This window comes from Aphelocoma coerulescens, chromosome 25 (genome assembly GCF_041296385.1).
Source record: "Aphelocoma coerulescens isolate FSJ_1873_10779 chromosome 25, UR_Acoe_1.0, whole genome shotgun sequence".
NCBI classification, from domain to species: domain Eukaryota; kingdom Metazoa; phylum Chordata; class Aves; order Passeriformes; family Corvidae; genus Aphelocoma; species Aphelocoma coerulescens.
Genome location: NC_091038.1, coordinates 2,179,990 through 2,206,229, shown reverse-complemented (window position 1 = coordinate 2,206,229; position 26,240 = coordinate 2,179,990). Strand labels below are relative to the sequence as shown.

Below are 26,240 nucleotides of genomic sequence, written 5' to 3'. Positions count from 1 at the left end.
GGCCCTGGGGGAGGGGTCCCTGGTGCTCGGGGGGGGTCCCTGGGCCCTGGGGAAGGGGTCCCTGGTGCTCGGGGGGGGTCCCTGAGCCCTGGGGGAGGAGTCCTTGGTGCTGTGGGGGGGTCCCTGGGCCTACGGGGGGGGTCCCTGGGCCCTGGGGGGGGGGGGGTCCTTGGTGCTGTGGGGGGGATCCTTGGGTCTGTGAAGGGTCCCTGGTGCTGCGGGGGGGGGGTCCCTGGTGCTGTGGGGGGGGGTCCCTGGGCCCTGGGGGAGGGGTCCCTGGTGCTCGGGGGGGGTCCCTGGGGCAGCCGAGCCCGGCCCAGCTCGCTCACTGCTGCCAGCACTAAAGATGGCGGCGGGACCGCGGCGTCACGCGCCGGACGTGCCCTTAACCAAGATGGCGTCCGTGACGTCAGCACCCCGCCCTCCCTTCCAGCCGCGCCCCGCCCTTCACCAAGATGGCGGCGCGGGGCTCGGCGGGCGCGCCACGTCACTTCCGGCGGGGCGGCATGGCGGGGGCCGGCCATGGCGGACGCGGCGGCGCGGCGGGCGGTGGCGGAGCTGCCGCTGCTGCGGGCACCGGCGGGGCCGCGGGACCGCGAGGGTTGGGCTGAGCGGCTGCGCGAGGAGTACCGGGCACTCATACAGGTACGTCCGCGGGGCGCCCCCGCGTCAACCGCGCTGTCGCCTCACGGTCCCTTCCCGATTCCAACACCCCTCTCCCCACCCCCCCCCCCCGCCCGGTATCGCCGTCCTGGTATCGGTGTCCCAATTTCTTCCGGTTTCCCCTCGGTGTCACGCCTCGGTCTCCTCTCGCTGCCTCACCCCTTGTCGCTCCCCGGTGTCCCCCCGGTGTCCCCCGATCAGCCCCTTCCTCCCACCCCACTGTCCCCCCCCCCACACCCCCGGATCCCTCCCGGTGTCCCCGCCGTGATTCCCGCCGGTACCCTCGGTGTGTCCCCTCAGAGTCACCCCCGAATCCTTCCCGGTGTCCCCCCCCCCACCCCGGTGTCCCTCACTGTCCCCCCGCCGGTGCCCCCCCGGTGAACCCCGTGTGTCCCCCCCAGTACGTGGAGAACAACAAACGCGCCGACACCGACTGGTTCCGCCTGGAGTCCAACCCCGAGGGCACCCGGTGCGTGGGGAGGGGGCACCGGGACCCCCCCCGGGTCACACCGGGACCCCCAGCCCGGGAGGGGCCGCTCCGGTGCCCGGGGGCGTCCCCGCGATTGGGACCGGGGAAGGTCCCAGCCCCTAAATCGATACCGGGGGGGGGTCCCGGGACTGAGGGCCATGGGGGGTCCTGGGGGGGCTACTGGGCTGGTGGGGGGGGGGTCCCTGAGGTTGAAACCCCCCCGGGGTAGCTCCGGTGATCGGGGGTGGGTCCCAGCACCAAGGAGGGTGGGGGGGGGGGGTCAGACTGGGGGTCTTGGGCCATCGGGGGGGGTCCCCAAGATTGAAGGGGGTGGAGGGTCCCTGGGGGGGGGGTTGGGGTGCTGGGGGGGGTCCTGGTGATGGGTGGGGGGGGTCCCCAAGACTGAAGGGGGTGGAGGGTCCCTGGGGGGGGTTTGAGGGGCTGGGGGGGGTCCCGGTGATGGGTGGGGGGGCTCCCTGGGGGGGGTCTGAGGTGCTGGGGGTGGTCCTGGTGATGGGTGGGGGGGGTCTCTGGGAGTGAAGGACATGGGGGGGCTCCCTGGGGGGGGTTGAGGTGCTGGGGGTGGTCCTGGTGATGGGTGGGGGGGGTCCCCAAGATTGAAGGGGGTGGAGGGTCCCTGGGGGGGGTTTGAGGGGCGGGGGGGGGGTCCCGGTGATGGGTGGGGGGGGTCTCTGGGAGTGAAGGACATGGGGGGACTCCCTGGGGGGGTTTGAGGTGCTCCAGGGGGATCCCAGGGAAATGGGGGGGGGTCCCAGAGGGCTGCTCTTAATGGAGGGAGGGTCCCTGAGATCGAGACCCCCGCCCGGGGCTGTGCAGGTGCCGTGGGGGGTCTTGGGTTTGATGGATATGGGAGGTCCTGGGGGGGGTTCTGTTGATGAGGGGGGGTCCCGGGGGGGGTTCCCCGCACTGAGGGGGTCCCGGGGCCCCCCCAAATGTGCCGCAGGTGGTTTGGCAGGTGCTGGTACGTGCACGAGCTGCTCAAGTACGAGTTCAACATCGAGTTTGAGGTGAGCTGGGGGGGTCCCGGGGGGGTTCCTGGGGGTGTTGTTGGGATCGATGAGGGGGTCGCAGGGGATGCTGACCCCCCCCCACCTCCCCAGATCCCGGTGACGTACCCGGGCACCGCCCCCGAAATCGCCATCCCCGAGCTGGACGGGAAAACAGCCAAGATGTACCGGTGGGTCTGGGGGTGGGGAGGGGTCCCGGGGGGGCCATGCCGGTTCTGAGAGGGGGTCCTGGGGCTCTGGGGGGGTGGGGGAGGTTCCTGAGCCTGGGGGAGTTCTGGGAGTTCAAGGGGGGGGCTCCTGGGGAATCTCCAAGAGTCCTGGGGAGAGGGTCCCTGAAGGGTGCTGGGGGTGGGGGGAGGCTCCTGGGGGGTTCTGGGGAGGGGTCCCAGGGCTGGGGGATCCTGGGGAGGGGTCCCAAGGCTGTGGGGGGCTAAAGGGAGGTTCTGGGGAGGGTTCAAGGACTTTTGTGTGTTCTAAGGGGGGGGAGGGTCCTAAGGAGGGTCTGGGAGGGTTCTGGGGAGGAGGCCAGGCTTGGAGGGGACCCTCAGGCTTGGGGGGTCCGGTGGGGGGATCCAGGGGAGGGTCTGAGGGTTGGGGGAGGTCCAGTGGAGGGTCCTGGCCCTGGGGGGTCCTGAGGAGGGTCCCAGGACTGTGGGGTGCTGGGGAGGGGTCCTGGGGTGGGTCCCAGGGCTGAGGGGCTCTGGAGGGGGCTCCTGAGGGGGGTGTGGTCCTGGGGCTGGGGGGGATTTGCGGGAGGTCCTGGGGCGATCCCAGGGCTGGGGGGGTTTTTAGAGCAGTCCAAGGGCTTTGGGGGGTCCTGGGTGGTTCTCAGGGCTGGGGGGGTCCTGGGTGGTCCCAGGGGGGGCTGATGGGTCCCTCCTGCCCAAAGGGGGGTCTGGGGTGTGCTGGGGTCACCTGGGGGGAGTCCTGGGCTGTGGGGGGGGTTCTGGGGGGGTCTGATGGGTCCCTGCCCCCGCAGGGGAGGGAAGATCTGCCTCAGTGACCACTTCAAGCCGCTCTGGGCCAGGAACGTCCCCAAATTCGGGCTGGCCCATCTGATGGCCCTGGGGGTGAGCAGGGGGCCCCTGGGGGGGGGGGTGACACCCGTGGGAGGGATGTGACATTGGGGGGGTGTCACCCACCCCGGGGGTGTGACAGCGGGCGGGGTGGGGGGGGGATTGTCACCTTTTAGGGGGATGATGGGACACGGAGCGGGGGCTGTCGCTCGATGGGGGCTGTGGAGTGACACCAGGGGAGGGTTGGCACCCCTTGTGGGGGGGTTGGCACTGCGGGTGGGGGGTTGTGGCGTGTTGTTGAGGTGTCCCCCGTGGGGGTGACCCCTCTCCCCACAGCTGGGTCCCTGGCTGGCCGTGGAGATCCCGGATCTCATCGCCAAAGGCCTCATCCAGCACAAGGACAAGTGACCAACGGGAGGTTTTGGGGGGGGGGGGGGTCCACACACCCCCGGGGTACCCCCACCCCTCCCAGCTGCTCCCACCCCTCCCCACTGCTTCGCTGCTGCTCCCCAATAAACATTTCAACCCCGCTTTTGTCCCGGATTGTTATTTTGGGGGTGTCACGGACAGGGTTTGTGTCTGTCCCCCCTCCCCCCCGGGGGTCCCTCCCGTGATCGCGGCGCTGCAGAAACCCCGCGGGTGGCGGCCCCTTTAAGACGCCGCGCGGTTTCCATGGCGACGCGCGGTGTTGGGGGCGTGGCCGGGAGGGCGGCGCATGCGCAGAGCCGCCGGCGAGGCCGCCGGGGGCGGGGCCGGGCAGGGGAGGAACAAAGATGGCGGCGGGTGCGGCGGGAGTTGTTGCCATGGCGGCCCGCGGGAGGTGCGGGGGGATCGGGGGGGACACCCGAGCGAGGGGCGGAGGGGGTCTAAGGGGGTGTCAGTTTGGGCTGGGGGGGGCTCGGGGACAGCGGACACACCCCCCTCAAGGGAGCCCCGGGGCCGGGCGGGGGGTGCGGGACAGGGCCCCGGGGGGCGGGCGGGGGGTACCGGGGTGATGCGGGGGACGGGAGGGGCAGCGGGAACCCCTCGGGGGGGGAACCGGCACAGCGGGGGTGGGGCCGCGCGGGAGGGGGGGGCAGGGGGCATCCCCCGTGAGGGACCCCGGGCCGGGAGAGGGGGGCGGGGCCCCGAGGGGCGGGGGGGGGGACCGAGGTGAGGGGGGGGCACCGGGAGGGGTTTGGGGGGGGCACCGGGAGGGGTTTGGGGGGGGCTGCGAGCGCGGGGGGACTGCGGGAAGCCGCTTTTGCGGGACCCCGGGTTGGGGCGGGGGGCCCGGGGGGGCACCGCGGTGGTGAAGGGGGGACCGGGGCTGGGCTGGGGGCTGCGCCCGGGGGTCGCGGGCAGGGACGGGGTTTGGATGCTTTTCCACCGGCCTGGCCACCCCCACCGGGCCCTTCCCGGCCAAGGCCTCGGGGCTCCCGCCGCGTCCCCCTCCCCAAGCCGGGGGGGGGCAGCGGGGCTTTGTCCTCCGCTCCTCCGGGACCACCCGTCAGCCCCCCCGGGGGTACAACGGGCACCGGCGGCCTCTGCCCGGGGCCTCCCCCATCCTCCCCGCCGTGCCCAGGGCACCGGCATCCCCTGGCCACCCGGCTTGGCGTGGGGACCCAGCTCCCGGTGGTCCAAACCCCTCCGTGACTCCCCGGCAGCCTGGCACGGGGCTGGGGGGGGGGGTCCCCGGGGCACGGTGAAAAGGGTTGGGGGTTCCCCAATTTCCCCCCTTCCCCAGCGAGCAAGAAGCAGGTCCTGATGATGCCAAACCTCTCAACGACCTGCTGGGAGCTTGGCAAGGGGCTTGGGGGTCCCTCCGAGGTTTGGGGGCCCCCTCTTGTCCCCCAGCCCCTCTGGTGACCCCGTGTCCCCCCCACCCCGCAGGGCCCCCGCCGACGGGACGCTGTGTCCGGCCGCCGGGCGCAGGGGGCTGTGAGCAGGTGCGTCCCCCTTCCCTTTCCCTGTCCCCTCCCCTTTTCCCACCCCCCCGGCGCGCTGCCACCCTTGTCACCAGCCTGTCCCCCCCCTCCCCGCAGGCCCCGCCATGCCCCAGGCCTCGGAGCACCGCCTGGGCCGCGCCAGGGACCCCGGCGCCGTGGTGACCGCGCAGCCCCGGGCGGGCGCCCGCCTGCCCAGCGGCCACCGGGCACTGAGCCAGGAGCGCCATGCGGCCCCCAACGGGCTGTCCCCGGCCCCCAAACTGCGCCTGCTACCCCCCCGGCCCCCGCCCCCGCCCGATGACCCCCGCCCCAAGAAGCTGGAGCTGGAGCGGGGCCGGGCGGCCAAGCGCGGGGATCCCCCCCCCCGCGGGCCGGGGGGTCGCCGGGGGCCCGTGAAGGCCGATCACGGCGTGCGGGTGCCCGGGGGTGCCCCGCAGGTGCCCGGCAGTGCCTCCTTCTCCCTGCCCAGCGCGGCCGAGCGGCGCCGGAGCAACTTGGCCCGCTCCAAATCCATCAGCATCGGGGACCTGAGCCAGGGCGGCGGCGGAGGCGGCGGAGGTGGCAGCGGTGTCCCCGGTGTCCCCAGCCGCGCCGAGGACGTGGCGGTGGCGCTGAGCCGGCTGGTGCTGAGGGACTGCGGGCACCCGCTGGGCGCCGGCGCGCTGGCGCTCCGGAGGAGCTCCTCGCTCCGCAGGGTCACCGTGGCCCCCGGGCCCGACGGCAAAGCCACCCCGCCGCTGCTGTCCGTGCGTCCCGAGAGCGGCCCCCGCACCCGCACGGACCCCCCGTACGGCCACGGCCCCGGCAGCCCCGCGCCCGGCCGGACCGAGGACAAGGCGACCGCCGTAAGAGCCTCGGGCGGGGCGGCCGGGGGGGGTGTGGCGGGGTCCCCGCGGTGTCCCCGGTGTCGGGGACGTGTTGAGACCCCTTCAGCGGCCCCAGCTGGGGCGGTGTCTTGAGACCCCCACGGTGACCCCGGCCTCGGGGACGTGTTGAGACCCCTGCAGGGTCCCCGCTCTCAGGCTCGGTGACACCGCCAGGGTGGGACAGCGGTGGTGGTCTCACCTCTCCCCGCTCCAGTCCTGTTTTGGGGACCCCTGCAGCTCTGGGGGAGGGGGGGAGGGGTCGGTGCTGTCCCCCACAGCTTCAGGGTGGCCGGTGCTGTCCCCATGGCCGGTGCCATCCGTGTAGCTCTCACAGGTCTGAGGGTGTCCAGTTCCGTCGCCCACAGCTCCAGGGTGGCCGCGGGTGACCAGTGCCATCCCCGTGGCTCTGAGGTGGCCGGGGGTGGCCGTTGCCCTCCCCGTTTCCGTATCCGCCTCCCCCCTGCCCCATCCCGCACCTGCCCGGCCACGTGTGGGGGGATCGTAATCCCTGGAATCCCGCCGGGACACAGGGACACGGGCTTGTCCCCACTCGCCACGTCCCCAGCGCCGACACGGGGGGCTCCCCCAGCCCCGCCGAGCCCCTGCCACCCCTCGATTCAATAGTGGGGAGGAGGTTTTTGGGGGGTGTTTACCTCGGCACCCCTCCGAGCTCTCACTGTCCCTTGGGACAGCTCCGGGCTAATTAATCCCTCCGGGATGAGCCTCCCGCGCGGCCCAGAATAGCCGGGGGAATCGGATCAGCTAATGAGCTGAGGGGGAGGGGACACGCCGGTGGCTGGCAGCGGTGCCAGCCGTGCCCGCGGGGCCATCCCCGGGAGCCGTGCCGGTGCCACCGAGCCGTGCCGGTGCCACCATGCCGGGGCTGCAGGGAGCCACGCTCGTGGAGCTGCCGCGGAAGCTGCACCGCTCGCTGGTGACCCGGCGGGAGCTCCAGGGCCGGGCCACCGACATCTCCGAGTCCGTGGTGCACACGGCGGTCATGGGGCTGCTGCTGGTCACCGGCGAGGTGAAGCCACCGCCGCCGCCGGGGGACGGCCGGGGGGACGGGGGAGCGGGGCCGCGGCTCACGGGGTGTCACTCGCTGTCCCCGCAGACGCACCACACGCTGCTGCTGGGCTCGGGCCACGTCGGCCTCAGGAATTTGGGCAACACGGTAAGTGGCCGTGGCCAGCCAGCCCCTCGTGGGCCTCTGTGCCGGGGTGCGGGAGGGATTTGGGGTCCCCGAGGTGACCCCAGGTTTGGTAGCTGTGGTCTCGTCCTCCTGTCCTGCTGGGATGTCACATCCCCAAAGTTCTCCCAGCCCCACGGCACAGCCCCTGTGGTCCCCAGCCCTCCAGTACCTCTGTCCTGGGCTGCGGGAGGGATTTGGGGTCCCCTGGATCACTTCGGGGTCCCCTCGGGGTCACCTTGGAGTCCCCCCGGGCTCACTCTCCTGTCCCACTGGAGATGTCCCCCAGCGGCACAGCGCAGTCCCTGTGGTCCCTTCCTGTCCTAGGCTGTGGGAGGGGTCTGGGGTCCCTTTGGGGTCCCCAGGTGTCACCTCGGGCTCCCCAAGGCTCACCTTGCCTGTTCCACCACGGTCCCATCCTGCTGGGGACATCACATCCCCACGGACCCCCAGCCCCATGGGGCACCTGGGACAGCGGGGGGACACCCTGAGGGACCCCTGGGGACCTGCCACACCCCAGGATGTCCCCATGTCCCCCCCCCCCACCCCCCCAGTGCTTCATGAACGCGGTGCTGCAGTGCCTGAGCAGCACCAAACCGCTGCGGGACTACTGCCTGCGCCGGGACTTCCAGCAGGAGCAGCCCCCCGGCCCCCGCGCCCCCCAGGAGCTCACCGAAGGTGGGACAGACCCCCCCAAAACTCCCACAGCCCCTCCCAGAGCGTTACATAACCCCCCCCCGGGGCGCTGACACCGCCGTGTCCCCGCAGCCTTCGCCGATGTCATCGCCGCTCTCTGGCACCCCGACTCCTCCGAGGCCGTCAACCCCGGGCGCTTCAAGGCCGTGTTCCAAAAATACGTCCCCTCCTTCACGGGCTACAGGTGAGACACCCCCCCCAAACCTTCGGGAAACCCCCCCGGGACACCCCCCCGGGGTGGGCACAAAATGTCCCTGTCCCCGCAGCCAGCAGGACGCCCAGGAATTCCTCAAGTTCTTCATGGACCGGCTGCACGTGGAGATCAACAGGAAGGGCCGGCGGACCCCCAGCATCCTGTCGGACACACGGAGACCCCCGGCCCTGGAGGACCCCGAAACGCTCAGGTGAGGGGGGGAGGGCTGGTAGGGAGGGGGAGCCCCGGTTTTGGGGACAGCTGACCCCACCCACCCCCCCCCGGTGTCACCCGTCCTGCAGCGACGACGAACGCGCCAACCAGATGTGGAAGCGCTACCTGGAGAGGGAGGACAGCAAGATCGTGGGTGAGCGCTGCGAATGGGGGTGTCCCCTCCTCCCCGGGACCCCAAAACCTCTGTGGGTGCGCCCCCTGACCCCCGCTTTGCCCCCCAGATCTCTTTGTGGGGCAGCTGAAGAGCTGCCTCAAGTGCCAGGCCTGCGGCTACCGCTCCACCACCTTCGAGGTGTTCTGCGACCTCTCGCTGCCCATCCCAAAGGTAAAGGGTGGGGCGCAGCCCCCCGACCCCTAAAAACCCCTCAAGCACCCCCCTAAATTCCCCTCTGACCCCGTGGCCCTCCAGAAAAGCTTTGCCGGGGGGAAGGTGTCGCTCCACGATTGCTTCAGCCTCTTCACCAAGGAGGAGGAGCTGGACTCGGAGAACGCCCCGGTGAGAGGATGGACCCCGCCCCCCAGTGACCCCTCCCCGACCCCAATTTGTCCCCCAGCCCCTCTCTGACCGTCCCCTCCCCATCAGGTGTGTGACAAGTGCCGGCAGCGGACACGGAGCACGAAGAAGTTGACGATCCAGCGCTTCCCACGCATCCTGGTGCTCCGTATCCTTTGGGAAGCGGCGCGGGGTGGGGGGGGACGACCCGAGGGACCCCTGGGAGAACCCCCGGGTGGGGGTGTACGGGGGGCGGGGGAACACGGGGCCACCCCTCCATCCCCCTTTTCCCTTGACCCTCGCCAGACCTGAACCGGTTCTCCACCACGCGCTACTCCATCAAGAAATGCTCCGTCTTCGTGGACTTCCCGCTGCAGCAGCTCAACCTGCGCGAGTTCGCCAGCGAGAAGGCGGGTGAGGAGGGGTCCGGGGGGGGGTTTGGGGTGGGGTGAGTGCTCGGGGTTGGGGGCAACGCTCAGCCCGACCCCCACCCCGCCGCAGGCAGCCCCGTCTACAGCCTGTACGCGCTGTGCAACCACTCGGGCAGCGTCCACTACGGCCACTACACGGCCTTCTGCCGCGACCCGGCCGGCTGGCGCGTCTACAACGACTCCCGGTGAGTGCCCCCCGCCCCGTCCCGCGCCCCCCGCCCCGCCCGGGCACCCCCAGAGCCCCCGGCCCGGGTGCTGAGGGGGTCCCCGCAGCGTCTCGCCCATCAGCGAGAACCAGGTGCCGTCCAGCGAGGGCTACGTGCTGTTCTACGAGCTGGAGGAGCCCCCCGGCCGCAGACCCTGAGACCCCCCCCCCGGACCTCCCCCCGCCCGGGGGTTGGGGGGTGGGGGGTGAACCCCTCCTGCCCCTCCCCCGGGAGCCCCCCGGGCCCCGCGGCACGGGGGGTGGCGGGGGAGGAGGGGGGCGGCCGCAGCCCGCGCGGCCGCGGGGGGTTTTGTGAATAAATTTATTAAAAAAAAGCCAAAAACCGCGAAGGTTTGGGGCGGTGGAAGGGGGGGCGGGGCTGGAGGGAGGGGGCGTGGCCTTGGGGAATGGGCGGGGCTTGGAGTTTGGGGCGGGGCGAGAGCGGGGCTTGTGATTGACAGCGAATGAATTTGGGGGCGTGGCTCGGTGTAGGGGGCGTGGTTTGACCAATGGGCGGGGCCCATCGCGATGATTGATGGCGGAGGGGGCGGGGTCACGACGAGCGTGGCTTGCCCGATGATTGGCTGGTTGCGCAGTGGGCGTGGCCAGAGCGGGGCGGGGCTTACCTCCACGGCGCGCTCCCTCCCGCCACAGCGCCCTGTCCATCAACGCTCCTCGCCTCGCCATTGGCCGGGCGCCGCCCAAGCCCCGCCCCTTCCCCTCATAAGCGGCGGGAAGGGGCGTGGCCAGCGCGGCGGACGCGGGACAGGTGCGGGAGGGGCCGGGGGGGGTCCCGGGGGGTCCCGGGGGGTCGCGGGGCCGGGCGGGGTTCGGGGGGTCCCGGTGGCCCCGCTGACCCTGCCCGGCCCAGGTCCCCTCATGCCGCCGACCGTGGCCGTCGTGGGCGGCGGCATCAGCGGCCTGGCCGCCTGTTACCACCTGGTCCGCGCCCCCCGCCCGCCCAAGGTGAGCGCGGGACTCCCACCCTCGGGACCCCCGAACTTTCCCTCCCCCCCCCCCCCCCCAAACCACGGGACCCTCAAGGACCTTCCTTACCCCCGGACCTCCCTTCCCTTGGGACTCCCAGCCTGCTGGGTGACCGAACCCCGCTCCGGGACCCCCGGTCACCCCCAGGACCCCCATCCCTTCAGAGACCCCCGGTGTCCCCCCTGGACCACCCCGACCCCTGCCCCCCTGAGCCCGCTGTGCCCTCGTGGCTTCAGGAACCCTCAATACCCACCCAGGAACCCCCATCCCCCTCTCCTGGCACTTCTCTCCCTCCTGAGACCCCCAGACCCCCTGGAATCCCCCATCCCCTGTGAGACCCCCACCCCTCTCGGGACACCCCAGCCCTCACAGATCCCCCCAGGACCCCCATACCTTGTGAGACCCTCACTTCCCCCCTGGCACCCCCAATTCCCCCTGGATCCCAATTCCCCCGAGGTTCCCACCCCCCACCCCCCCGGGACCCCCTTCCGCCGCGGTGTCCCCATGGTGATTTGGGGGGGGGTCTCGGGGGTCCCCAGGTGGTGCTGCTGGAGGCCAGCGGCCGCTTCGGGGGGTGGCTGCAGAGCACCAGGACCCCCGAGGGGGCCGTGTTCGAGCACGGCCCGAGGGGCGTCCGCCCGGCGGGGGCGGTGGGAGCCGAGACCCTGCACATGGTACGGGGGGCTTGGGGGGTCCCCGGGGCTGGTTTAGGGGTGCCAGAGGGGTCCCGGGGCTGGTTTAGGGGTGCCAGAGGGGTCCCGGGGCGTTTGGGTTCGGGGGGGTTCCTTGGGTGGGTGTTGGAGGTCCCTTGGGATGCTTTTGGGGTGCCAGAGGGGTGCACGGGGTGCTGCGGTCTGTGGGGAACTGGGGAGGATTTGAGGCGTCCCTGGGGCTGGTTTTGGGGTGATGGAGGGGTCCTGGGGTGCTGTGGTCAAAGGGGGGTTTCTAGGTGGTTGTTGGGGGTCTCCGTGGTCTGGGGGTCCCTGGGGCTGGTTTTGGGGTGAGTGAGGGGTCCTGGGTGGATTTGGGGGGAGTCTCTGGATGGGTGCGGTGATCTTGGGGGGGGGGTCCCTGGATGAATTCTGGGGGGTCCCTCCGTGTGTACCGAACTCCCTTTGCCCCTCGCCCAATGCCACCCCCAATGCCGTGTCCCCGCAGGTGTCGGAGCTGGGGCTGGCCGGTGACATCCTCCCTGTCCCCGGGGACCACCCGGCGTCCCGAAACCGCTTCCTGTACCTGGGGGGGGCCCTGCACCGCCTGCCCTCGGGGCTGGGGTGGGTGTCCCCTGTCCCCAGTGCCACCCCCTGACCCGCGGTGTCCCCAGGGGGCTGCTCCGGGCTGTGTCCCCCTGTCCCCAGTGCCACCCCCTGTCCCCAGTGCCACCCCCTGACCCGCGGTGTCCCCAGGGGGCTGCTCCGGGCCGTCCCCCCCTTTTCCCGGGCGCTGCTCTGGAGCGGGGTGCGGGACCTGGTGACCCCGGCGGGGACGGAGCCGGACGAGAGCGCCCACGCCTTCGCCCGCCGCCGCTTCGGCCCCGAGGTGGGTGCGGGACCCGATAACCGCCCCCAAAACCCCGATAACCCCACCCCAAAACCCTTCCCAGCCTTATCAGGGCCTCCCCGGAGCGGGCGGGGTCCCGCTGTCACTGTCCCTGTCCCCGCAGGTGGCCGATGTGGCCGTGGACAGCCTGTGCCGGGGGGTGTTCGCCGGGGACAGCCGCACCCTGAGTGTCCGGTCCTGCTTCCCGGCCCTGTTCCAGGCCGAGCGGCGCCGCGGCTCCGTCCTGCTGGGGCTGGCACTGGGACACGGTGGGGACATTGTGGGAACACCTTGGGGACAACCTGGGGATACCCCAAGGCGAGGGGACACTGCTGGGGCTGGCACTGGGACACGGTGGGGACATTGTGGGAACACCTTGGGGACACCCCAATGTGGGGGGACACTGCTGGTGCTGGCACTGGGACACGGTGGGGACATTGTAGGGACACCTTGGGGACACCCCAATGTGGGGGGACACTGCTGGGGCTGGCACTGGGACACGGTGGGGACATTGTGGGAACACCTTGGGGACAGCCTGGGGATACCCCAAGGCGAGGGGACACTGCTGGGGCTGGCACTGGGACACGGTGGGGACATTGTGGGAACACCTTGGGGACAGCCTGGGGACACCCCGGGGATACCAGAACATGAGGGACACTGCTGGGGCTGGCACTGGGACACGGTGGGGACGTTGTAGGGACACCTTGGGGACACCCCAATGTGGGGGGACACTGCTGGGGCTGGCACTGGGACACGGTGGGGACATTGTGGGGACACCTTGGGGACACCCCAATGTGGGGGGACACTGCTGGGGCTGGCACTGGGACACGGTGGGGACACAGCAGGGACATTGTAGGGACACCTTGGGGACACTCTGGGGACACCCCTGGGATACCAGAACATGAGGGACCCTGCTGGGGCTGGCACTGGGACACAGTGGGGACATTGTAGGGACACCTTGGGGACACCCCAATGTGGGGGGACACTGCTGGGGCTGGCACTGGGACACCTTGGGGACACTCTGGGGACACCCCTGGGATACCAGAACATGAGGGACCCTGCTGGGGCTGGCGCTGGGGTGGGGGACACCACGGGGACACCTTCAGGGAAGGGTCTGTCCTGCTGGGGCTGGCAGTGGGACAAGGGGACACTGTGGGGACACCCCGGCCTGGGGACAGGGTGGGGACCCCCCCAGTGTCCCCCCGCGCGTTGTCACCGCCGTTGTCGCCGCAGGGGCGGGGTCGCGGCCGGAGGCGGAGGCGGGGCTGGTCCGGCGAGCGCGGGCCGAGCGCTGGAGCCAGTGGTCACTGCGGGGGGGGATGGAGACCCTGGCGCGGGGCTTGGTGGCCTTCGTGTCCCCCCGCGGGGCCGAGCTGCGCTGCCACGCGCCCCTGAGGCACCTGTGCCACCGCCGCGGCCGCTGGCAGGTGGGGACACTGCCGGGGCCACCCGGTCCCCTCCCCGGTGCCCCCCGGGTCCCCCCTGCCCACTCTCCATCGCCCTCCCACCCTCTGTCCCCTCCCCGGTGCCCCCCGGGTCCCGTTCCCAGTGCCCCCCACCCCACATCCCACTCTCCATCCCCTCCCCAGTGCCCCCAGACATCTGAACCCCCTCCCCAATGTCCCTGGGGGAGGTTACCAGTCCCCCCCGGACCCCCTCCCCAGTGCCCCCCGTGCCCCCAGACACCTGAACCTCCTCCCCAGTGTCCCTGGGGGAGGCTCCCAGACACCTGGACCCCCTCCCCAGTGCCCCCCGTGCCTCCAGACACCTGAACCCCCTCCCCAGTGTCCCTGGGGGAGGTTCCCAGTCCCCCCTGGACCCCTCCCCAGTGCCGCCCAGAGCTCCCCGATCCCCTCCCCAGTGCGCCCTGCCCCGTGCTCTCCATCCCCTTCCCAGTTCCCCCACCCCACACTGAGCTCTGTCCCCTTCCCAGTGTCCCCAGACACCTGGACCCCCTTCCCAGTGCCCCTGGGGGGGTTCCCAGTCCCCCGGACCCCCTCCCCAGTGCCCCCCGTGCCCCCCACCCACCTGTCTCTCCCCCAGCTCACCTTGGCCGATGGCACCATCACGGCCGACCATGTGGTCAGCGCCCTCCCGGCCGCAGGTATGGCCGGACCGCCGGGTCCCGCGGGGCGGGGAGGTCCCCCCGGTGTCCCCGCTGTCCCTCTGATGTCCCCCCGCTGTCCCCAGCCCTGGCCGAGGCGCTGCCGGCCGAGGCGGAGCCGCTGGCTCGGGAGCTCCGGCGCATCCCGGCCGCGTCCGTGGCCGTGGTCAACCTGCAGTACGAGGGGGCCACGCTGCCCGTCACGGTGAGAGGGGTCCCCACGGCTGTCCCCGAGCCCCGGGGGTGTCCCCAATCCCCCGGGGGTGACCTCAGCCCGGCCCCCCGCAGGGTTTTGGCCACCTGGTGCCATCCTCGGAGGACCCGGCGCTCCTGGGCATCGTCTACGACTCCGTGGCTTTCCCGGAGCACGACGGGACCCCCGGGACCCCCTCGCTGCGGCTCACGGTGGGTGACACTGACGCTGCGGGGGGGGGGGGGGGGTGACAGGGGTGATTTTGGGGTGCTGACGGTGTCCCCCAGGTGATGCTGGGAGGCGCCTGGTTCCGGCAGAGCTTCGGGGACCCGGCGGCCGCGGCTCCGGAGCTGCTGCTGCGCCGGGCCCGGGCGGCCGTGCGCGACCACCTGGGGCTGGCCGGGACCCCCGCCCGCGCCATCGTCAGGGTGCAGCAGGTGGGTGACACTTTGGGGGCGGCTGTGGGGACGCGGGGGGGTCCCACGGGGCTCACCTGTGTCCCCCCGCCCACCCCTTCCCCAGGACTGCATCCCCCAGTACACGCTGGGACACTGGGAGCGCCTAGGTAAGAGGGGCGCGGGTGGGGGTGTCCCCTGTCCCCCCCCGGGGGGGGGTCTGCTGTCCCCAGGGGTGTCCCCAGCTGCTGTCGCCGTCCCCCCAGAGCGGATCCAGCAGTTCCTGAAGGAGCAGCAGCTGCCCCTGAGCCTCATCGGCGCCTCCTACGCCGGGGTCTCCGTCAACGACTGCATCTCCAGCGCCAAGGCGGCCGTGGGGCGGCTTTTGGGGTCCCTCCCCTGAGCCCCGACCCCCCCGGGGTCCCCTCGGCCACCACCGTAGGACAAAGTAAATTTTTTTTATTGAAAAAACCCCTTAGAAAGGTCCAGGGAGCGGCTCATAAATAGAATAAATACCCGCGCGCCCGATCTGGGGACCCCCAGAACCCCGGGAGGGGTCGGGCGAGCCCCCGGCTCACCCCGTGTCCCTTCCCGGCGGTGTCCCCTGTCCCCTCCGGCCAGCAGCCCCCAGCCCAGAGTCCACAGCAGGGGGGTGGTTTGGGGGTCACGGGGGTCCCCGTGCCACGCTCTGGTTGCCCCCCCGCGCTGGCACCGTCCCCTCCTGTGCCACCCGCGCTGTCCCCGGGCCTCGGGGCGGGGCTGCGGTGCCGTTGTTGCCAGCGGCCGTGGGCGAGCGAGGAGGCGACAGCGCCAGCGCCAGGTCCCCGCGGGGCGGCTTGCGCAGCATCTCCTCCCGAAAGCGGCTGGAGCTGCCGGGGGGGCCCGGGGGGGACGCGGGGGCCGCGGGGACCCCCCCGGGGGTCGGTGCCGATGTCCACGGTGAGGTTGGTGTAGAGCGGCCGCAGCTCCTTGGCCAGCAGCTCGTAGGTCAGCGAGTTCATCCCGTCCTGCGTCCACATGCGCTGCGTCCGCACCAGCAGGTCGAACCTGGGGGGAGGGCGGGGATGTCACCGCCGTCCCGGTGTCCCCAAGCCACCCCCCGCAGCCCCCCCGGACCTGTGCGGGTTCTCCTCGTTGCCTTTGTCGCTCTTGTGCTTCACCATTTTGTAGTGGCCGATGGACACGGGCGGGCGCGAGATCTTCATCCCGGCCAGGCGCACCCTGGGGGGGGCAGCGGGGTCACCGCGGGGGGAGGGGGGGGGACAGGGACACCCCCGGTTTGGCCCCGAGCGGTGACAGCATCCCAGGGGACACGAAACGTGGTGACAGCAGGATGGGCGGATCACGGTGTCACCCCAGGGGGACAGGGATGGGGAGACCCCCAGAGCGGTGGGACACCCCTCATGTCCCCCCCAGGGTGATGTCACACCCTCCGTGCCCCCCCCAGGGTGACAGGACACCCCTCATGTCCCCCCCAGAGCGATGTCACACCCTCTGTGCCCCCCCCAGGGCAGTGGGACACCCCTCATGTCCCCCCCAGGGCGATGTCACACCCTCCATGTCCCCCTCTGTGTGACAGGACACCCCCCATGTCCCCCCCAGGGCGATGTGACACCCTCCATGCCCCCCCAGGGTGACAGGACACCCTCCATACCCCCCCCAGGGCAGTGGGACACCCCTCATGTCCCCCCCAGGGTGATGTGACACTCTCCATGCCCCCCCAGGGTGACAGGACACCCCTCATGTCCCCCCCTGTGTGACAGGACACCCCTCATGTCCCCCCCAGGGCGATGGGGACAGCCCCCATGGAGTGACACCATCCCACAGGACACGGACATGGGGACAGCGAGATCGGTGGGGCACAGAGTCGCCCCAGGGGGACAGGGAATGGGGACACCCCCTAATTGTCCCCCAGGGCAACAGGACACCCCCCATGTCCTTCCCGAGGTGATGGGACACCCCTGATTTGTCCCTCAGTGTGACAGGACGCCCCTCATGTCCCCCCCACGGTGATGTGACACCCTCCGTGTCCCCCCCAGGGTGACAGGACGCCTCTCATGCCCCCCCCCCCCGTGTGACAGGACACCCCCACGTCCCACCCCATGGCAATGGGACACCCCTGATTTGTCCCTCAGTGTGACAGGACACCCCTCATGTCCCCACCAGGGTGATGTGACACCCTCCATGTCCCGCCCCAGGGTAGTGGGACACCCCTCATGTCCCCCCCAGGGTGACAGGACACCCCTCATGTCCCCCCCAGGGCGATGTGACACCCTCCATGCCCCCCCCCAGGGTAGTGGGACACCCCTCATGTCCCCCCCAGGGTGACAGGACACCCCTCATGTCCCCCCCTGTGTGACAGGACACCCCTCATGTCCCCCCCAGGGTGATGTCACACCCTCCATGCCCCCCCCGTGTGACAGGACACCCCTCATGTCCCACCCCAGGGCAGTGGGACACCCCTCATGTCCCCCCCAGGGTGATGTCACACCCTCCATGCCCCCCCCAGGGCAATGGGACACCCTCCATGTCCCTCCCCACGTGACAAAAGCCCCCTGATCTGTCCCCCAGCTCGGTGGCCGCAGCCCCCATGCGATGCCATCACCCCCAGTGCCACACCCCCAGCAGGGTGGCACCGTACCCTCCCCATCCCCTGGATGTCCCCAAGCCCTACCTGGTGGCGATGTCATCGTCCTCGCCCCCCCAGCCCCAGTACTCGTTGGGGAACCCGTTGATCTTCATGTACTGGTCGGGGGTGAGCGCCGAGACCCCCCCGAAATACTGCGGGTACGGCAGGCTGGGGACAGGGGACAATGAGCCCCGGGTCCCCCAGCGGCCCCACAGCGGCCCCGGGGCGCGGCCCCCACCTGTAACCGAATTTGTTCATGGCCACCGAGACGTGTTTGGGGTTCCAGGGGTCGCAGGTGTAGAGGTTGTGGTCGTTCTCGGGGATCAGATCCACGTCGTGCAGGAAGAGGCAATCCCAGTCCTCGTCCTTGAGCGCCTCCTTCACCCCCACGTTCAGCAGCTTGGCCCGGTTAAAGGTGGAGTTCCCGGCCTGGGGTGGGGAAATGGGGCTGGGAACACTGGGGAGACCCCAAACCCTCCTGAGGACACCCTAAATCCTCCTGGGGACACCCCAAAACCCTCCTGGGGATCCCCTACTGAACTCCCTGAACCCCCACGTTCAGCAGCTTGGCCCGGTTAAAGGTGGAGTTCCCGGCCTGGGGTGGGGAAACAGGGCTCGGAACACTGGGGAGACCCCAAATGCTCCTGGGGACACCCCAAAACCCTCTTGGGGACACCCCTCTGAACCCCCACGTTCAGCAGCTTGGCCTGGTTAAACGTGGAGTTCCCAGTCTGGGGTGGGGAAACGAGGCTGGGAACACTGGGGAGACCCCAAATCCTCCTGGGGACACCCTAAATCCTCCTGGGGACACCTCAAAACCCTCCTGGGGATCCCCTACTGAACTCCCTGAACCCCCACGTTCAGCAGCTTGGCCCGGTTAAAGGTGGAGTTCCTGGCCTGGGATGGGGAAATGGGGCTGGAAAAACTGGGGAGACCCCAAACCCTCCTGAGGACACCCTAAACCCTCTTGGGGACACCTCAAAACCCTCCTGGGGATCCCCTACTGAACTCCCTGAACCCCCACGTTCAGCAGCTCGGCCCGGTTAAAGGTGGAGTTCCTGGCCTGGGATGGGGAAATGGGGCTGGAAAAACTGGGGAGACCCCAAACGCTCCTGGGGACACCGCAAAACCCTCTTGGAGACACCCCAAACCCCTCTTGGGGAGACCCCAAAACCCTCCTGGGGACACCCCTCTGAACCCCCATGTTCAGCAGCTTGGCCCGGTTAAATGTGGAGCTCCTGGCCTGGGATGGGGAAATGGGGCTGGGAACACTGGGGAGACCCCAAACCCTCCTGGGGACACCCCAAAACCCTCCTGGGGACACCCCTCTGAACCCCCACGTTCAGCAGCTTGGCCCGGTTAAAGGTGGAGTTCCCGGCCTGGGGTGGGGAAATGGGGCTGGGAACACTGGGGAGACCCCAAACCCCTCTTGAGGACACCCCAAACCCCTCCTGGGGACACCTCAAACCCCTCCTGGGGATCCCCTACTGAACTCCCTGAACCCCCACGTTCAGCAGCTCGGCCCGGTTAAAGGTGGAGTTCCTGGCCTGGGATGGGGAAATGGGGCTGGAAAAACTGGGGAGACCCCAAATGCTCCTGGGGACACCGCAAAACCCTCTTGGAGACACCCCAAACCCCTCTTGGGGACACCCCAAAACCCTCTTGGGGACACCCCTCTGAACTCCCACGTTCAGCAGCTTGGCCTGGTTAAATGTGGAGCTCCTGGCCTGGGATGGGGAAATGGGGCTGGAAAAACTGGGGAGACCCCAAATCCTCCTGGGGACACCCTAAATCCTCCTGGGGAGACCCCAAACCCTCCTGAGGACACCCTAAATCCTCCTGGGGACACCTCAAAACCCTCCTGGGGATCCCCTACTGAACTCCCTGAACCCCCACGTTCAGCAGCTCGGCCCGGTTAAAGGTGGAGTTCCTGGCCTGGGATGGGGAAATGGGGCTGGAAAAACTGGGGAGACCCCAAATGCTCCTGGGGACACCGCAAAACCCTCTTGGAGACACCCCAAACCCCTCTTGGGGACACCCCAAAACCCTCCTGGGAATGCCCCTCTGAACCCCCATGTTCAGCAGCTTGGCCTGGTTAAATGTGGAGCTCCTGGCCTGGGATGGGGAAATGGGGCTGGGAACACTGGGGAGACCCCAAACCCTCCTGGGGATCCCCTACTGAACTCCCTGAACCCCCACGTTCAGCAGCTTGGCCCGGTTAAAGGTGGAGTTCCCGGCCTGGGGTGGGGAAACGGGGCTGGGAACACTGGGGAGACCCCAAACCCTCCTGAGGACACCCTAAATCCTCCTGGGGACACCTCAAAACCCTCCTGGGGATCCCCTACTGAACTCCCTGAATCCCCACGTTCAGCAGCTTGGCCCGGTTAAAGGTGGAGTTCCTGGCCTGGGATGGGGAAATGGGGCTGGGAACACTGGGGAGACCCCAAATGCTCCTGGGGACACCGCAAAACCCTCTTGGAGACACCCCAAACCCCTCTTGGGGAGACCCCAAAACCCTCCTGGGGACACCTCAAACCCCTCCTGGGGATCCCCTACTGAACTCCCTGAACCCCCACGTTCAGCAGCTTGGCCCGGTTAAATGTGGAGCTCCTGGCCTGGGGTGTGGAAATGGGGCTGGGAACACTGGGGAGACCCCAAACCCTCCTGGGGACACCCCAAAACCCTCCTGGGAACACCCCTCTGAACCCCCATGTTCAGCAGCTTGGCCCGGTTAAATATGGAGTTCCCAGTCTGGGATGGGGAAATGGGGCTGGGAACACTGGGGAGACCCCAAACCCCTCTTGGGGACACCCCAAAACCCTCCTGGGGACACCTCAAACCCCTCCTGGGGATCCCCTACTGAACTCCCTGAACCCCCACGTTCAGCAGCTCGGCCCAGCTAAAGGTGGAACTCCTGGCCTGGGAAGGTGGGAAAGGGGCTGGAGGCACTGGGGACCCCCCCCCCCCCCCCAAACCACCTCCAACCCTTCCTGGGGATCCCCCAACCACCCCTTAAACCCCCCTGACCCTCCCCGAGCCCCTCTTCACCCCACATTCAGCAGCTTTGCCTGGCTGAGCACACAATTCCCAGTATGGGGGGACGGGAGAAGGGACTGGCTGTGCTGGGGACCCCCCCAAAAACCCCCCCAAAAACCCCCCAAAAGAGCCCCGTGCCCACCTGGTGCACCACGTAGATGCCGTAGTGCAGCTGCTGGCGCTGCAGGAAGGGGTGCAGGTAGTAGAGCAGGTGGCCCAGGTGGCTCTCCCGGTTCCGGTGGGGGACGATGACGGCGGTTCGGGATCGGGACTCGCACAGGGGGGGTCGGTACCGCCCCCCCCTCCTGCACCCCCGGGTTCTTGGCCCGGATCTGCTCCAGCGTCGGCACCCGGGCGAACGACACCGTCAGCGGCCCCACTGCGGGATGGGATGGGATGGGATGGGGAAGGGGGGACGTGGTGGCAGCTAGGGGGGTCCCCAGCACGTCCCAAACTGGGCTGGGTGGGCCCCTCCTACCCCCCAACCCACAGAGGGTCCAGGGGTCTTTCTCTCCCCACCCCATCCCAAAGCGAGAGAACCCCGAGGGTTTGTTCCCCCCCATCCCGAATTGGGGGGTCCCAGGGGTGGGCATTCCATCCCAAATCCCAAACTGGGCTGGCTGTGGTTCCCCACCCATCCCAAATCAGGGAATCCTGGGGGTTTGTCCCTCCCCAATCCCAAACTGGGGGGGTGGATCCAGGGGTTTGAGCCCCCCAAATCCCAAACTGGGCTGGGTTTTTCCAACCCCCATCCCAAACTGGGGGTGTGCTGGGGTTTGTCTCCTCTGTCCTAAACTGGGAGCGTGTCCCCACCCTGTCCCAAACTGGGGAGCCCCAGGATGTGTCCCCACCCTGCCCCAAACCGGGGAGCCCCAGGATGTGTCCCCACCCTGTCCCAAACCGGGGAACCCCAGGATGTGTCCCCACCCTGTCCCAAACCGGGGAACCCCAGGATGTGTCCCCTCCCTGCCCCAAACCGGGGAACCCCAGGATGTGTCCCCTCCCTGTCCCAAACCGGGGGTCCCAAGGACGCATCCCTCATCCCAAACTGGGGGGTCCTGGGGGATTTTGTGTCCCCCCGGTCCCAAACCGGGGCAGCCCCTCCAAAGACGCCCGGTGTGGGGCCGGTTCTTTCCCCGCGGTCCAGTCGGTGGAGGCGGTTCCTCCCCAAGGCGGAGCAGAACCGGTTCCACCGGTTCTTCTTCGCGGGGACCGGGGAAAGCGATTCCCGTCCCGAGGTGGGGTTGGGTTCTTACCCCGGGAGGGGCCGGTTCTTTCCCGGGGGCGCTGGGGGTGACACCGGCTCTTCACCGGGTCGGTTCTTCCTCCCCCACGGGGAGGAGCCGCTCCTTGGTCCCTCCCCTCCGGAGCTCCCCGGTTCTTTACCGGGGAAGGGCTCGGTTCTGCCGAGCAATCCTTCCCCCTCAGGAAGCTGCGGTTCCTCCCCTCAAAGGGCTCCATTCTTCCCCTCGGGGAGCTCCGGTTCTTTTCCCCGGGGGGCTCCATTCTCCCCATCCTTCCCTTTGGGGGGGTCTCCGGTTCCTCCCCTCGGGGGGGGATCCACTCCCGCTCCCCCCACGCCCCCCCCCACCCCCGGTTTCGCCGCCGTTTCCCCGGGCGGTGCCTCACCGAGGAAAGGCGAGCGCTCGGGGCAGAAGGGCAGCGGGCGGGCGGGGTCCGGGGGCGCGGCGCGGGGGGGTCCGAGCCGGCTGAGGTTGGCGTACACGTCGTGGGTCCGGGAATAATCGAACACGGGCCCGGCGGAGCGGCCGAACAGCGCCGTGAGGTTGCGGAACCCGCCCAGCGAGAAATACGCCACGAAGGCGAACTGGCAGCCGACCAGCAGCGCCAGCGAGCACGGCCGCTCCAGCAGCCGCCGCAGCATCGCGGGGCCGCCCGCTTCACCGGCGAGCCGCCCAACCGGCCCGGGGCAGGCGACAGCCGGGCAGCATCGCGGGGGCACCGGGCAGCATCGCGGGGGCTGCGGGAGGGAGCGGGGACCGGGGTTGGGAGCAGCCCCGGCGGTGCGTGGAGATGGATCGGTACCTCGCCGGTACCGGGAAAGGAGTGGGACTCGCTCAGCTCATCGCCCGTACCGGGAAATGCCCGGCCCCGACCCCCGGCTCGGCTCCCGCCCAGCCCTGGTTCAGCCCCTCTCCGGTACCGGGAGCGGCCCGGTTCAGTCCCCGCCCGGCCCCATCCCCGGTTCCGGCTCAGCCCATTCCGGTCCCGCTATCTGCCTGACCCCGGTACCGTTCCGCCCGTCCCGGTCCCGCTTCCCCTTCCCCGGATCCTCCCGGTCCCGGTACTGCCCCCTCCCGGTACTACCGGCCCCGGTCCCTGCTCCCCGCGCCGGTCCAGCCCCTCCAGCCCCGGTCCCTGTGCCCACCCAGGTTCAGCCGCCCCCGGCCCCGCTTCTGCCCTCCCGGTAGCGCCTCCCTCTGCCCCCGGCTCCTCCCCTCTGGCCCCGGCGCCGCTCCCCGCTCCGCTCCCGGTACCTGCCTGGGCCCGGCTCAGCCCCGCCCGGCCGCCGCCATCTTGGAGCGGAGGGCGCGGCGTGATGACGTCACAGGGCGGTGGCGCGACGGAGTCAGGCTCCGGGGGCGGCCGCGGGGAACCGGGGTGGGGCCCGAGGGTCCCGAGAGGCCGCGGGGGCTCCGGTGGCGCTCGGTGACCCCCGGGCAGGGCCCGAGGCCCGGACGGACCCGGGGGAGCCCCAGGTTGTGGAAGGGCCGTATTGGTTTGTATTAGACCCGCCCCAAGGGGGGGCGCGGTCGTAGCGAGCGCCGTCGCCATGGCAACCGCGCCTGGCCCCGCCCCTCCCGCTGGTTACCACGCTCATTAGTGACGTCACGGGGAAGACGCGCTGTGATTGGGTGTGGGGCCGGAAGCGGAGCGCGGGATGGGGGGGGCGCTACGTGTGTTCCCCCCGGCCGTGTCCCCGTGCCCTCGGCGGCCGCGCGACCTCCACGGCCCCTCCCGGCCACGGGTGTCCCCCCCTGTCCTTCTGGGGTCCCCCCAGCCCACGTGTCCCCCCATCCCTGTCACCCCCCCCCCTCCCCTCCCGGCCACGGGTGTCCCCCCCTGTCCTTCTGGGGTCCCCCCAGCCCACGTGTCCCCCATCCCTCTGGGGGTCCCTGTCACCCCCCGTCCCCTCCCGGTCACGAGTGTCCCCCCCTGTCCTTCTGGGGTCCCCCCGGCCCACGTGTCCCCCCATCCCTGTCACCCCCCTGTCCCCTCCCGGCCACGGGTGTCCCCCCCTGTCCTTCTGGGATCCCCCCGGCCCACGTGTCCCCCATCCCTCTGGGGGTCCCTGTCACCCCCCGTCCCCTCCCGGTCACGAGTGTCCCCCCCTGTCCTTCTGGGGTCCCCCCAGCCCACGTGTCCCCCCATCCCTGCCACCCCCCGTCCCCTCCCGGCCACGGGTGTCCCCCCCGTTCCCTCGGAATCCCCCCGGCCCACGTGTCCCCCATCCCTCTGGGGGTCCCTGCCATCCCCCTGTCCCCTCCCGGCCACGGGTGTCCCCCCTCGTCCTTCTGGGGTCCCCCCCGGTTCTGTGTCCTCCCCATCCCCGAGGGGTCCGGTATCCCCACGGGATCCCCCCAGTCACGAGTGTCCCCCCCGTTCCCTCGGAATCCCCCCGGCCCACGTGTCCCCCATCCCTCTGGGGGTCCCTGTCACCCCCTGTCCCCTCCCGGCCACGAGTGTCCCCCCCCTGTCCTTCTGGGGTCCCCCCAGCCCACGTGTCCCCCCATCCCTGCCACCCCCCTGTCCCCTCCCGGCCACGAGTGTCCCCCCCGTTCCCTCGGGATCCCCCCGGCCCACGTGTCCCCCATCCCTCTGGGGGTCCCTGTCACCCCCCCCTCCCCTCCCGGCCACGGGTGTCCCCCCCTGTCCTTCTGGGATCCCCCCGGCCCACGTGTCCCCCCATCCCTGCCACCCCCTGTCCCCTCCCGGTCATGTGTGTCCCCCCTCGTCCTTCTGGGGTCCCCCCCGGTTCTGTGTCCTCCCCATCCCCGAGGGGTCCCGTATCCCCACGGGATCCCCCCAGTCACGAGTGTCCCCCCCGTTCCCTCGGGATCCCCCCGGCCCACGTGTCCCCCCATCCCTCTGGGGGTCCCTGCCACCCCCTGTCCCCTCCCGGCCATGAGTGTTCCCCCCTTCCCTCGGGATCCCCCCGGCCCACGTGTCCCCCCATCCCTGCCACCCCCCGTCCCCTCCCGGCCACGAGTGTCCCCCCCCGTCCTTCTGGGGTCCCCCCCGGTTCTGTGTCCCCCACAGAGGGATCCGGTATCCCCACGGGATCCCCCCGGCCACGTGTGTCCCCATCCCGACCCCCGTGTCCCGTCCCCCCCTGAGCACGGCTGTCCCCGTCCCCATGGCAGCCCCCCCCAGCCCCGTGTCCCCCTGTCCCCGTGGGCTCCCGTGCCCCCCCATCCCTCTGGGGTCCCCGTGGGGTTCCCCCACATCCCGTGTCCCCCAGGGTCCCGTTCCTGGGGGGTCTCCCAGAGCCTCTTGTCCCCTTGGGGTCCCCGCGGAGAGGAGACCCCAATAAAGTCCCATCCTGGGCCAGGCTGGTGACGTTTTTGGGGGATGGGGAGTGCTGGTGGCACCCTGGGTGGGGAGAAGGTGTCAGTGCCCATCACCCCACAGCTCCATAAACACCTTTAATTAACGGCACTGCCATTAATTACAGCCGGCAGGGGGTCACGGGAGGATCCTGTCGGAGGGGAAGGGGCTCACGGTCCCGCCCGTGAGTGGCACGAGGGGTGACAAAAACCCGAATTCAGCGATGCCACAGTGCCACTGGGCTCACGTCCCTCCGCCGGCTCCTGAAGACTTCCAGGATTTGGGATTTCGGCTCCTCCTGAGGACACCGAGGGGGGCTGTAGGGGACCCTCGGGGCGCAGCACCTCGGGGACAGCGGTGGCAGCGCCACAGCACGCGGGGAGGGGACCAGGACGGGTCCCCCGTTGGGCAGGGACGGGGCACGGGGAGCGAGGAACAACGGCCTCAGTGGCAGTGGTGGCACCCCGGGGATGTGGGGACACGGGGATTTGGGATTTGGGATCACAGGGACACTGGGACACTGGGACAGGGGGATGTGGGGACACAGGGACACGGGGACAGAGTGGCACAGGGACACTGGGATGTGGGGACATGGGGACAGAGGGATTCAGGGACACTGGGATGTGGGGACATGGGGACAGAGGGACTCAGGGACAGAGGGACTTGGGGACACTGGGATGTGGGGACATGGGGATGCAGGGACACAGGGACACTGGGATATGGGGACATGGGGACAGAGGGACTCAGGGACACTGGGATGTAGGGACATGGGGATGCAGGGACACAGGGACGCCGGGATATGGGAACATGGAGACCTGAGGACAATAGGGACATAAAGGACGTGGGGATGTGGGGACACAAGAGACGTGGGAATATGGGAAACCAGGCACACGGGGACGTGGAGATATGGGGACACAGGGACATGGGAAAAGGGGACATGGGGACGCCCACCCGCAGCTGCAGCACGACGTGGCAGCCCAGGGACTGGCACTGGCACACCAGTTGGCACTGGTGGCGATGGGAGGCGCCGCTGAGGCGCAGGACCCAGTCCCACACCAGCATGGCCGTAACACCAGCAACCCCAACTCCAGTACCCCCAGTTCCAGTACCCCCGGTTCCAGTACCCCCAGTTCCATTATCCCTCAGCTCCAGTATCCCCCAGTTCCATTATCACTCAGCTCCAGCATCCCCCAGCTCCATCATCCCAAACTCCAGCATCTCCCAGCTCCAGCATCCCTCAGGTCCAATATCCCCAGTCCCAGTACCCCCCAGTTCAGCACCCCGGGCTGGTGCCGGTCCTTGGGTGCTGGGGGCGGGCTGGGGGCGGGGGGTGGCCAGTGACCAACGCCTGTCCCCACCCCCCGTCCTGGCGACCCC

At 70.2% G+C, this 26,240-nt stretch overlaps 4 protein-coding genes across 7 annotated transcripts; 3 read left to right on the top strand and 1 right to left on the bottom strand.

Annotated features, from left to right (window-relative positions):
* Window positions 1–498: 498 nt before the first annotated feature.
* Window positions 499–3,706, top strand: UFC1 (ubiquitin-fold modifier conjugating enzyme 1). The gene is made up of 6 exons (XM_068995120.1): window positions 499–645; window positions 1,065–1,132; window positions 2,097–2,160; window positions 2,254–2,330; window positions 3,140–3,230; window positions 3,513–3,706. The coding sequence occupies exons 1-6, from the start codon at window positions 523–525 to the stop codon at window positions 3,582–3,584; spliced, it is 495 nt and encodes a 164-aa protein (XP_068851221.1). The 5' UTR covers window positions 499–522; the 3' UTR covers window positions 3,585–3,706.
* A 204-nt stretch (window positions 3,707–3,910) lies between these two features.
* On the top strand, window positions 3,911–9,666 carry USP21 (ubiquitin specific peptidase 21). 2 transcript variants are annotated; one of them, XM_068995094.1, is made up of 14 exons: window positions 3,911–3,996; window positions 5,049–5,104; window positions 5,201–5,949; window positions 7,085–7,144; window positions 7,738–7,837; window positions 7,928–8,039; window positions 8,122–8,259; window positions 8,351–8,415; window positions 8,504–8,607; window positions 8,692–8,778; window positions 8,866–8,944; window positions 9,082–9,189; window positions 9,277–9,391; window positions 9,480–9,666. In XM_068995094.1, exons 3-14 carry the CDS (start codon window positions 5,209–5,211, stop codon window positions 9,568–9,570), a joined length of 1,800 nt encoding a protein of 599 aa, XP_068851195.1. In that variant the 5' UTR covers window positions 3,911–3,996; window positions 5,049–5,104; window positions 5,201–5,208; the 3' UTR covers window positions 9,571–9,666. The 2 variants fall into 2 exon arrangements, with proteins under 2 accessions (XP_068851195.1, XP_068851194.1); XM_068995093.1 differs by having other exon boundaries at window positions 7,714–7,837; window positions 9,480–9,665.
* Window positions 9,667–10,144: 478 nt separating this feature from the next.
* On the top strand, window positions 10,145–15,221 carry PPOX (protoporphyrinogen oxidase). 3 transcript variants are annotated; one of them, XM_068995099.1, is made up of 13 exons: window positions 10,145–10,180; window positions 10,283–10,377; window positions 10,938–11,072; window positions 11,557–11,672; window positions 11,805–11,937; window positions 12,062–12,206; window positions 13,171–13,364; window positions 13,981–14,041; window positions 14,128–14,246; window positions 14,330–14,446; window positions 14,522–14,671; window positions 14,757–14,799; window positions 14,896–15,114. In XM_068995099.1, the coding sequence occupies exons 2-13, from the start codon at window positions 10,291–10,293 to the stop codon at window positions 15,030–15,032; spliced, it is 1,437 nt and encodes a 478-aa protein (XP_068851200.1). In that variant the 5' UTR covers window positions 10,145–10,180; window positions 10,283–10,290; the 3' UTR covers window positions 15,033–15,114. The 3 variants fall into 3 exon arrangements, with proteins under 3 accessions (XP_068851200.1, XP_068851201.1, XP_068851202.1); XM_068995100.1 differs by lacking the exons at window positions 10,145–10,180; window positions 11,557–11,672 and having other exon boundaries at window positions 10,228–10,377; window positions 14,896–15,221; XM_068995101.1 differs by lacking the exons at window positions 10,145–10,180; window positions 11,557–11,672; window positions 13,981–14,041 and having other exon boundaries at window positions 10,228–10,377.
* B4GALT3 (beta-1,4-galactosyltransferase 3) lies at window positions 15,211–23,003 on the bottom strand. The gene is given in 9 exon segments (XM_068995104.1): window positions 15,211–15,539; window positions 15,541–15,676; window positions 15,746–15,850; window positions 17,304–17,426; window positions 17,497–17,687; window positions 20,437–20,595; window positions 20,597–20,673; window positions 21,924–22,275; window positions 22,797–23,003. Coding segments are annotated over 8 exon segments (1,293 nt in total). The 5' UTR covers window positions 22,180–22,275; window positions 22,797–23,003; the 3' UTR covers window positions 15,211–15,293.
* Window positions 23,004–26,240: the final 3,237 nt, after the last annotated feature.